We start from the raw sequence: 12,130 nt of genomic DNA, 5'->3' as shown, positions 1-12,130 counted from the left end.
CTTTTAAACTTGCAGCACTGTGCTCAACTGGCGTGACCTAGAATATTTGTGCCCTAACTTTGCACCACTCCTCCGTCCCTCCTCCCCACCCTCTTCATCATTTGGAATGCCACTGGCAGGATTTTGTCTATTTCTCTACAGTGAACACTGCACAGGTGCCTTAACGATCCAGCCCATGCGCAGTGTTCACACAGCTGATGAATAGAATACATGTCTGGGGCATTCCCAATGATGAGGAGGGTGGGGAGGAGGGACAGAGAGGGTGTGCCAGCCTAATGCACACACATTCTACGCCACAGCAGTTTGGCATAGGGCTGCAAGTTTAAAAGTTGTTTCTTAGGACAATATCTGCATCCCCTGCCGAACGGACCCCAGGACAGATCTTGGATTAAAAGCAGCTATCTGAAGGTACAAGCGGTTTGGGGGGGACAGATTGTGGGTACAGAGTCGTTTAAGTGGGAAGGGGCTCTACATACTCTCAGCAGAATGAAAAATCCGCTGCAAGTATGTACAGCTATAAAAAATGACAGTACCGGGAATCACAACGGACTTCACTGCGGAACTCGTAGCGTTAAATCCGCTGCAATACGGTACGTGTGGAGCTGCACTTATAAAGAATGATAGGGTAGATTTTTTATTTATTCATTTTATATACATTATACACATACACATTTTATATGTTTATGTACAGTACATTTATAAATACATATAAATAAATGCACATTTATTTATACTTTATACATGTTGATCTTTTACTATTCTTACAATTTATTTTATTCTAAATTTAAATGGGCTCGTTCATATTTCTTTCTTTTGCGACTTTCTTCGAGAAGAAACATGACGACCCTGTATACCTGTATTATAACTGTCAAAATGTTTTTGGAGATAAAAAATATCATGGACTCATTAAACACTCCTCCTCTAGCTACCAAGCACAAACGGTAGATCAGAAAGGGTCCATCCTGCATCAATACTGTGATCATCACACTCCAGACCTCACTGGTATAACACACAGATAATATGCAGTTCTTAAGTTCAGATGATGAATGAAAGCGCGCATCAACGTACGAATCCGGAGACGAAGTAGACAAAGTTTGGGTGAGCACTATAGTGAATTGCATGACCGCCCAAGTGAACAGACACAGTCCCACCACAGTTATAGACTTGTTGGTATTCACTGATGGCTCCTTCATAAGCTGTAAAATATCCAGAATATCCGCACCTAGAGCAAGGTACATCAGGAGAAGCTGGGCGAGCTGGTCTCGACTCATTTTACCTCTTGGCATCAACCAACGTCCTATAATCAGAATCAAGACTATTAACTCCTCCAAACATTGCACCTCTGTGGCGTGTTTTTTGTAGACCTGCCAATAGATCATAACAAAACTAGTTATTAAACAAAAGCAAGTAGACAGTATTATACAAATGTATATAAGAAACAACCAGTAACTTAAAGGGGTACTCCGGCAAAAATTATTTTATTTCAAATCAACTCGTATCAGAAAGTTATACAGAATCGTAATTTACTGTCAGTACAGCAATGTCCCCACCTTACCCCCCCCCCCCACACACACACTACCCTACCTGACCCCCCCATACACTACCCTACCTGAGCCCCCTCACACACTACCCTTCCTGACCCCCACACACACTACCCCACCTGACCCCCCCTCACACACTACCCTTCCTGACCCCCCCAAACACTCACCTGACCCCCCACACACTACCCCACCTGACCCCCACACACACTATCCCACCTGACCACCACACACACTACCCCACCTGACCCCCCACACACACTACCACACCTGATTCCCCTCACACACTACCCCCCTGACCCCCACACACACTACTCTACCTGACCCCCACACACACTACCCCGCCTGATCCCCCCACACACTCACCTGACCCCCCCACACTACCCCACCTGACCCCCACACACACTACCCCACCTGACCCCCACACACACACTACCCCGCCTGATCCCCCCACACACGACCCCACACACACACTACCCCACCTGACCCCCCCACAACCCTACCTGACCCCCACTCACTACCCCACCTGCCCCCCACACACGCTAGCCTAACTGACCCCCCCCACACTCACACTAACCAACCTGACCCCCCACACACACTACCCGGCCTGACTTCAACACACTACACCACCTGAACCCCCACATACTACCCCACCTGACCTCCACACACTTCTTTACCTGACCCCCTCACACTACTCCACTTGACCTTACCACATATACACTACCCCACTTGGCCCCTTCACACACGCACACACTACCCTATTGATTGGATGCATGTGACATGGTCGCCTGCATCGGCCCCATGCTCCTACTGCGCTGATTGGATGCACACTGGAGGAGCACATCTGGGCTCTATGTTTGGAAGGCTGTGGGTGAGGCTGCAGCTACCGTCATTGTGGCGCCGGCAGGCTGTGTCCATTAAAAGAGCCACATCTGTCTCACGAGCCATAGGTTCCCGTCCCCTGCTATGAAGGCATTATACCTTTCTTTAATAAGGCCTTACAGCTGTCTGGCAACCATGAGTTCCATTGCTAAATATCAGGTCTTTTCTGGTGCTTGTAACTGGACACACCATTGCTCATTACATCATTGCCCATTGAAAAATAAATGATGATCCAACTAAACGCAAACAGGATGGAATAGCATGCCGCTGTAATCTACAATTTTCATAGTCATGAAAATACAGAAAACTCTTTGAATGAGAAAGTGTCTGTACTTTTGTTCTGTACTGTAGTATGAACAGTAGATATAGAGCTTACTGTACTCTCTCTTTTTTGATCATAGACATCAATGTACATCAGGAGCAGAAATCTGACTGTGCTTGCACATCCATATGGCTTTCGCTCATAATTTTTATTTTTATTGCCAAATTTATACTTGCATATAGTGATCTTTAAAAGAATGTATTAAATGTGATACGTACATTTTCCGTGCATTCAGTATTTGTCAGGTTGGTGATGTTCTGTCTATATTCTAGACTTTCAAGTTCCATCAAAAATACAGAAGGAATAATAGTACATAAATATATAAACACCATTGGAGAAAACCTAAAAAAAAAAAAAATAATAATAATTCAGCACAGGAATAGAAACTTTAACACCAAATCATAAATAGTTTCAAAACATACTACAAACAGATAGAGGTTAAAAAAATTAACATAAAATAAACTGCTAAATGTGGAGTCTGCAAAACTAGTTACTCATTTGGGTTTATAATAAGGGGGTCATATAGTAGACAGACTTGTACAATGTATATGGTAGTATTATGACCCATAATACCTAATAAATAATCACTGGGGGGTCATTTATTAAATAAAGCCCGCCCCCTTTTATTTGGCCGGATTTACTAAGAGTTGCATGTCTCTTAAGGCCCTATTACACAAAGCGATTATCGGCCACATTCGGCCGATATCAGCCGTTACTGTCGATAATCGCTTGGTGTAAGAAAAGACAGTCAGTAAAAAAGCAGAGCTGAGGCAGCCATGTAGCAGGTACGGGATCCATGCACAATGTTGACTGATCGTCGTCTTCCAACAGGCCAAAACGCCAACGATCAGCCTGGCAACAATATGCTGCCATTTCTCTGTGTAATAGGAGCGGAGGCAGCAGACTGCCGCTGTCTCCTATGGGCTGCCAGACGATCTGACGATTGCCCGGGCAGCCCCCTCTGCTCCCGCTCCTCCTTGTAGCTAGCTGTCGGCGCGTATAATAGTGTCGGCAGCAGTTGGGGGAATGAGGAGCAAGCGAGCTCTCCACATCACCCCATGTAATAGGGGCTTTAGTAAACCAGGCAAGCCCTCCGTCTGGCGACCAGCAGGTGTAGATTTGTATCATGATTTACAGCAGGTGTAGATTTGTATCGAGATGAAGAGGCCTCCCCCAAGCCTTGACCCCACCCATCTGGCAGGCTTACTCTAGGGGCACAGTGACAGTAAATCTCCCACTGTGGGCCCTACTGCTACGACCCCTCTAATCACTAAAACCACGGTCCCGAGTCCCTCAATCCTCCTCACTGTACAACCACTTTGAGGAAGAGTTTAAATGGAGTGGTGACCAGAGCAGAGTGATTGATGCATATTACTACATCCACCCCCACCCTCAATATAGGGGCTGAATTTCAAGCAGTACAGGAGTTTTTGTAAATGTTTTAAAAGAAATGAATTATAGCATTTTCTGTCTCATATTGCCACAGGAGCATGTGAGAAGTGTACCATATGCTTGTTTTATTTTTATATACATTCCTACGAACATCCAAGAATCTTTGAAATGCACTATCATGTTAAAGTAAAATAATTATTTTCCTGTCTATATTTAAAGGAGTTTTCCAGGCTGACATAATTTTTTGCTACTCACCTGCCCCCGCTTCCTCTACCACTGCCAATGTTAAATCTTCCTCACCTTGCTGTGGTCCTCTTCCTCCTTCCACTGATGTTTTGTTCCCACTAAGCCAATCACTGGACTGATTGGGCAGTTCTTGCAAGCATGAAACTTCATGGAAAGCAGGATAAACAGCAGAGACTGGAGGACTTGACAGAGGCAGAAGTGGGGAAGTGGGAATGGACTCTTTGTCATTTGTACTGAATGCAGAGGCAAATAACAATCATATATCAATCCAGAAAACCCCTTTAATATAGAAGAGCATGTCAATCATACAACATTCTCGTGGCCAAAATTACCATTTCCATTCTCCATGTTTTGTCAACTTCAGAGTCATAATCATCTCAATGAACAAGAGGAAAACTCCACTGAGAAGAATCCAGTAGAAGTCATCTTCCGTATACACTACCAATTCTATTACCATGGCTGTTCCATGTGCAGCGAATAATAAACGACTGATAATGGCTTCCAGTATCTTTGTGCAAGTACCTTTCATTCTACTAATTTTATTTTGAATCTGCAAAAATATAAGATAGAGATAGAACAAAGAGAGATATATACATGCTCTTTACCCTTTAAAATACACACAGTGGGCCTCATTGACTACCAAATCAGCATTTACACTAACTTTTAACTAGAATAACATACTAAGGTGACTGAGAAAAAAAGCTACGCAATCCCATACAAAGGTATACATTACCGAATATATTAATGTGTATGTATACAGTACTGAGCTAATGTTTTAGAATTTTTTTTTCAATTAAGTATTTTAATTGGAAATTTAAAATCAAACAAATTAATACTACACATAATGCTGTATCCACTTATAATCACCTCTATACAGTAAACGATAGACATTATCCACCAATTTGTGTCCTCCCTTTCCACCCCCCCCCCCCCTTCTTCCATCCATACCTCATTTTCCAAAAGAGCAAATTCGGACAAGCAGGAACAATAGAAGAAACCAACTATGCCTTAATTTCTACTTTGATCCCCCGTCCTCCAATTGGCCCTCCCCCTGTCCTCTCTCAACCAATAGCGAACGTCACCTCACTCCATTCTTTATGGCCTATAAGCCTATAACTAATATTATCTCCTAAAGTCCCCACTTTACTATCTTACTATACCCTATGGGGAAACGCTTGTCTGGTCCAGGAGGTGAGCAGGAAAGGACAATATATCTCTCATAGCTTATAATTCCATTTGTGCTTTAATGCTGGCCATATGTCGACCTCTCAGAGGCACTCTCCCCCTTTTGGTTTCCCCCTTCCCAGGGAGATACCCTCGAGGTAGTAGCCTTCCCAGGTCTTACTCTTTTCTTTACCACATCTAGGCGACCTGAAGCCCACTCTGAGCATATCATGCACATGTATAATGGACATGTACCCCCACTTCAGCGGCTCCGGTCCCCCCTTTATATCTCTTCCTTTTAGTCAAACTTAACTTACTCACTCACTCAAACTCTTGGATTTATTCTCTTTTCCAAACATGATCACTTTTCTGACACTTAATTCTCATGGCCAAGCCTGCCCCCTTCCTTACCTCAGATCCATCGCCTTCCCCAATTAACACTCTTTATAAATGGATAAAGGCGACGTCCGCTCCCTTCTCAACATTCCACACTAGCTTTACTATCTATCCCCCACTTGTCCGAATGTACCCCCCAGTTACAAAAGAAGGCCAAAGTACAGGACCAAAATTTTTAGAAATATTAGCCACTCTGTACCCACAATCTGCCTGGATAGCTGCTTTTAATCCAAGATCTGTCCTGGGTTCTGTTCGGCAGGTGATGCCGTTATTGTCCTAAAAAATTACTTTAAAACTTGCTGCCCTGTGTCAAACTGACGTGGCCTAGAGTGTCTGTGCCCTAGGCTTGCACCGCCTCTCAGTCCCTCCTCCCCGCCCTCTTCATCATTAGGAATGCCCCAGTAAAGATTTCTCCTATTCATCACTTGACTAAGCGGTGCAAATGTGCACAGTGATAAATAGGAGAAATCTCTCCAGGGGCGTTCACAATGGTGGGGAGGCGGGGAGGCTCTAGGCCACGCCAATTTGACACAGGGCTGCAAGTTTAAAAGTTGTTTTTTAGGACAATAACTGCATCACCTGCCAAACGGACCCCAGGACAGATCTTGGATTAAAGCAGATATCCGAATGTACAAGCAGTTCGGGGGGGGGGGGGGGGGGGGGGGGGGGGGGGGGTATGGGTACAGAGTTGCTTTAAGATTGCATTCACCAGTTATTGGTTTACCATGAGCCCATGACTACACCAATGAGATGAACAGGAAACAGGATGCTCTTTTCAACTTTTTAAAGGGGGAACTATCAGCAGTTTAGACAAATCTAACCTACGATAGCCCCCTAATGCGCAGTAGATGCTCAGGAGGAAAGTATGTCTCTTACCTTCCTCCTTTGCGCCATTCCGGTGCAGTTAATAGTTGAATCCACGGCCCAGAGAACTGCTAGGAGCATTGCTCTGCCCCCATCGTGCCAAGTTGGCCGGCTCCTTTGATTATCATTAGAAGGAGCGGGCCGGCTTGGCGCGATGGGGGCAGGAATTGGATATAGTTTCTGGATGCATGTATCTCCACTCTCATTCCCCCAACAGGATGTATGTATGTGTGTAGGTATGTGTATATATTATTTTTATTTATTTTTTTTTAGTTTAAAAAAGTTTTATTAGTAGTTTGTTGTTTATTAAAAAGGCCTCCTAGAGGAGGTCCCTACAGTTTTTTTTGGTGTGGATGACAGGTCCAGTCATACCCCCGTGCAGTACCACTATTCGGATGCTGGCGCAATCAGGACTGTTTCTGTCTGGGTTCATTTTTTCCTTATGTTAATATAGAGCTGATGTGCCTTGCCAAAAAGTTCAATTTATGTCTCATCTGTCCATAGGAAATTCTCCCAGAAGCATTGTGGCTTGTCAACATTTAGTTTGGCAAATTCTAGCTGGCTTTTTAAAGATTTTTTTTTAACAATGGTGTCTTCCTTGGTTGTCTCCCAAGAAATCCACTTTGGCTCAAACAACGACAGATGGTGCAATCTGACACTGATGTTCCTTAGCTTGAAGTTTACCTTGAATCTCTTTAGAAGCTTTTCTGGGCTCTTTTGTTACCATTCGTATTATCTGTCCCTTTGATTTGTCATCATTTTTCCTTCTGCGGCCACGTCCAGGGAGGTTGGCTAAAGTCCCATGGATCTTACATTTAGGAATAACATGTGCAACTGTAGTCACAGGAACATCAAGCTGCTTGGAGATGGCCTTATAACCTTTACCTTTAACCTGCTTGTCTATCATTTTCTTTCTAATCTCTTGAGACAACTCAACAACTTTCATTTGCTTCATCTTGTCCATGTTTAGTGTGGTACACAGCATGTGACCAAACAGCACAGTGACTATCTGTAGCCCTATCTACTGGCCCACTGACTGATTACAAGATTGTAGACATCTACAATCTTGGACGGCCGTCATTTTGGCTCCAAAACCCTGCCATTTTATGGTGCGTAAAAATGAATGCCCCCAAAAGTAGCAGAATTTCTTTATTTTTTCCATTTTACCATTTTACAAATATTTCATTTTACCACGGCTGTTGTTGTAAAACTACAGCCAGAATTAATGATCATGATCATTAGTTCTGTCCATAATTTCACAACAATGGAGGTTGCCCAACAATTCTCATCTGTACATTGTGTGAACATAGCCTTAAGCTGTACAGATGGGAAGGTTAAAATGATATTGGGGTCAGAATATGGTGATGAAAAGCAATACAAAAGTAAAAAATATATTTTTTTAAGTAGTAAACCATTACAAAATCAACACAAATTTGGTGTGGCTGTAATCGTACGGACCCCTCAAATAACGTTAACATATTTTTACTGCTGAGTGAAAACGGCAAAAATGTTGTTTTTACTTCCATTCCATATATTTTTTCCTGTTTTAGAAATTTTTGCCTAGCCACAAGATATGCTGTAATTGTCGAATAGATGCCAATCCCATCTATGGGTCTCTATCCAGTGTAAAGTTGGCTGTGCTTGGGTGTCTTTTCATTCCAGTCTATGAGAACATCCTGCAAAAGGTTTGGGACCCCAGGGTAATGTTAATGTCACAAAGACCGCTAAATAGTGACAATCCTCCATTGCTTTCCAGGACTTGTTCCAATTAATCAATAGCCCAACAGTTCAGCTTCATATCATGAATTGGGTCACTTTCAAGAGCCCTTACCCAACCGGCCATCTGACTTTAACCTCTTAAGGACCGGGCCAATTTCGTTTTTTTGCATTTTCGTTTTTTCGTCCTTGTGCTTAAAAGGCCATAGCACTTGCATTTTTTCACCTAGAACCCCACATGAGCCCTTATTTTTTGCACCACTAATTGTACTTTGCAATGACTTTTTTTCATAAAGTACACTGCAGGAAAAAATTAAATAAGTGGGGAAATTGAAAAAAAAGCATTTTGTTTATTTGGGGGGTGGGGGGGTAATTGTTTTTACGCCATTCTCCCTGGGGTAAAACTGACTTATTATATATGTCTGTCAAGTCGTTACGATTAAATCAAAATATAACATGTATAACTTTTCTTTTAACTGATGGCCTGTAAAAAATTCAAACCATTGTTAACAAAAATATGTTCCTTAAAATCGCTCCATTCCCAGGCTTATAGCGCTTTTATCCTTTGGTCTATGGGGCTGTGTGAGGTGTCATTTTTTGCGCCATGATGTGTTCTTTCTATCGGGACCTTGATTGCACATCTGCGACTTTTTGATTGCTTTTTATTACAATTTTTCTGGATTTGATGCAACCGAAAATGCGCAATTTTGCACTTTGGGATTTTTTTGCGCTTATGCTGTTTACTGTGCAAGATCAGGAATGGGATTAATTAATAGTTCGGGCGATTACGCACGCGGCGATACCAAACATTTTTATTTATTTATTTATTTTTATTTATAACATGGGAAAAGGGGGGTGATTCTGACTTTTATTAGGGGAGGGGGCTTTTTATTATTAACAACACTTTTTTTTTTTTTACTTTTACACTTATACTAGAAGCCCCCCTGGGGGACTTCTAGTATAAGGGCACTGATCTCTCATACAGATCTATGCTGCATAGATGGTGGAGACCCCGGCCAGCACCAGACACGGAGATCGCTCCTCCGGGACAACGTCCCGGGGGGGGGGATTTCCGCCACTAGACACCAGGGAAAGGCTGCATCAGGCAATCAGATGCAGCTGTCATCTGTGACAGCTACATCTGATTACCTTATTAGCGGGCACGGCGATCGGACCATGCCCGCTAATAGCCGTGGTCCCGGGCTACATGCGGCACCCGGGACCGCGGCGGTTCAGTGCGGGGTCGCCGCACAGCCCCGCTCTGAACACCCTTTACGACCACAGGGCATAAATATACGCCCGCGGTCATTAAGGGGTTAATAAATCTCCCATTGTGCAGTCCTGTCATTGAGTCATGCATGGAAATCTATACCAGCAACAATCTTGTAAGAGAAGCAGATTGCTGATTTTAAGGAGACCAGCCAAATGATAACATCGCTGGCTGCTAATGAAAGTGCTCAACGCAGTGAATCCTAGGTGCATTGCGTGAATATGCAAAAGAAGAGCCCGTAGAGCCTCATTAAAGAGTCTCGGAACACAGGACTAGCCAGATATCCCTGCGGGAAGGGCCCAGCCAAGGAGTGGCTCCTGTAGGGAAACCACCAAAATCACCATACTAAGTGGTCCTATAAGTCAATGTAATGACAAGGGAAAAATCAAGACCAGGTATACATCCACATACAGCTGTTTTGGGGTGTTGCCCCTCATCAGTGTGGAGCAGGATTCTGGCTAGATGGGAGCAATGCCTAGTTGAGCCATAAGAGAAACAGGTCACTGATTTTAAAAAGAAGAGCCCGTGGAGCCTCATAACACAGGACTAGCCATGGGCAACAAGCTTGTGTAGATCTCCGCTTAGATTTACTTGAGTGACCTGGTACAAATCAGGCTAAATCTAGTGTGTGACTGTACACCCATTTAATATTGCACTTTGCTCGCTTTCCTCAAAAATTCAAAAATCTGTGACTTTTACAAGCTAGAAACCTGGAACATGTCAATAATAAATTCCCACCACAGTATCAACGTTGCATATACAGGATGAGTAATATATAAGTAAATCAGTCCCTTTCAAACGACCAAACAGTCTTTAAAACAATCTTTTAACAAAAAAAGTAGAAAGTTTATTTGAAGGGAGGGGAATGTACTTTTACCTTCCTTACATACCTACCTCCAAATATGTAAACCCAGCAAACCAACTTTTTTTTTGGAAACCTTTAAGCCACAGTCCTCTATGAAATACTGGACTGGACAGAGAATAACAATTTCAATCTTCCTCCCTATAGTGTGTATGTGGTTCAACACTTCCTTTCCACTAAAATCAACAACAAAAATGAAAAAAAAAATTATAATTTGCTTATACTGAACCACTGTTATACTGTCCTGAAATAACTGTGCGATATACTGACCATTCTATGTATCCATAACATAACAAGAGTTGTTTTTTCTTTTAAATTATGATAGGCATGCTTTAAATTCTTGATTTTCATGTACGCCTGCAGCTCGTAAACCAAAATGTATGTCCTTACAATTCTATTTTGAGGATTCTATATCATTCTCATACCAGCATTAAAATGAGTGCTAAAGTGTATTAAGGGTTAAATAGAACTGGTTCTCTTTAATAGTGTTCATTTAATTTTAATTATAACAGTGATGTATACTTGGTACACTGTGCAAAACAGGATTTAATGGATCGGGGGGGGGGGGGGGGTAGAAGAAAACTAAGCATGACTTGTTGCAACACCTTGTAGATATAGTGACAGCTTCTGTGCATTATAGGTAGTGTTAAAAGTGTTTGTTATTGCATGTGATCAAAGTTGTGGGAATAGTGTGCAAGTAATTATTTTATATAGAGAGAAGCAAAGACCTATATAAATGATCTAATAACATGCATTTGTGTCACACAGTACTGTTTATGCGAAGAAGTCAATGTAAATCTTACCTTTTAACCTGAGAAATCTGCAGGGTCTGCTTCTAGGCGATGAGTTTTTATTCCCCTCAATAATCTTCAATTGCTAACATGCTTCCGAAGAGACGTCTCCAGTACGAAGCTGAAACCCTGCACTCTGATAATAAGCTGATCTCCACTTGTTCATTTCACACACACAAAAAAATTATATCTAGAAGTGGAGAAGATCTAAATCTTATATCTAGATGAGGCGAGTTCTTACATAGAATTCATCAGGCTGTCTGATCGAAATGAGGCGTTTCCGACATTGGCTGTGGTTATATTATGAAGTTCCGCCCAGTTATCCTCTATAGTTTCAAGACCGTCTTAATGCTTCTTAATGTCCTATATTGTATATGAGCTTTTTGTCAACTTTCCAAATTTTTCTAGATAGTTCTTCTAACTCGAGTTCTTCTTCCTGTTCGTCTTCTGCTTCTTATTCCTTTAAGGTTTTGTAAGCAGGCAGGCTTTAGATATTGTCTGCATTATCTCTCTTTCTTACTAAAAAAAAAAAAAACTCAAAAGATTTAATCAATTGGCTCTCACTTTTCCCCTCACAGAAGTTCTTGGGGCTGGTAAGATTTTTTTCCCTCCCTGAATTTAAAGGAGTTATCAAGGCTTAGTAAAACATGTCTGCTTTCTTCCAGAAACAGCACCACTCTTGTCCTC

The 12,130-nt window shown here is 42.3% G+C and overlaps 1 protein-coding gene across 1 annotated transcript; it reads right to left on the bottom strand.

Moving 5' to 3' along the window:
* Positions 1 to 773: 773 nt before the first annotated feature.
* LOC138769504 (transmembrane protein 26-like) lies at positions 774 to 11,606 on the bottom strand. Its single transcript, XM_069948028.1, has 4 exons — positions 11,456 to 11,606; positions 4,713 to 4,930; positions 2,961 to 3,084; positions 774 to 1,364 (listed from the first exon to the last, which is right to left on the bottom strand). Exons 2-4 carry the CDS (start codon positions 4,907 to 4,909, stop codon positions 774 to 776), a joined length of 912 nt encoding a protein of 303 aa, XP_069804129.1. The 5' UTR covers positions 4,910 to 4,930; positions 11,456 to 11,606.
* Positions 11,607 to 12,130: the final 524 nt, after the last annotated feature.

The sequence above is a fragment of the Dendropsophus ebraccatus genome, chromosome 12, assembly GCF_027789765.1.
Source record: "Dendropsophus ebraccatus isolate aDenEbr1 chromosome 12, aDenEbr1.pat, whole genome shotgun sequence".
In the NCBI taxonomy this organism is placed as follows: domain Eukaryota; kingdom Metazoa; phylum Chordata; class Amphibia; order Anura; family Hylidae; genus Dendropsophus; species Dendropsophus ebraccatus.
Note: the sequence above shows the minus strand (reverse complement) of the source record. Positions and strands in the feature narration are given on the sequence as shown.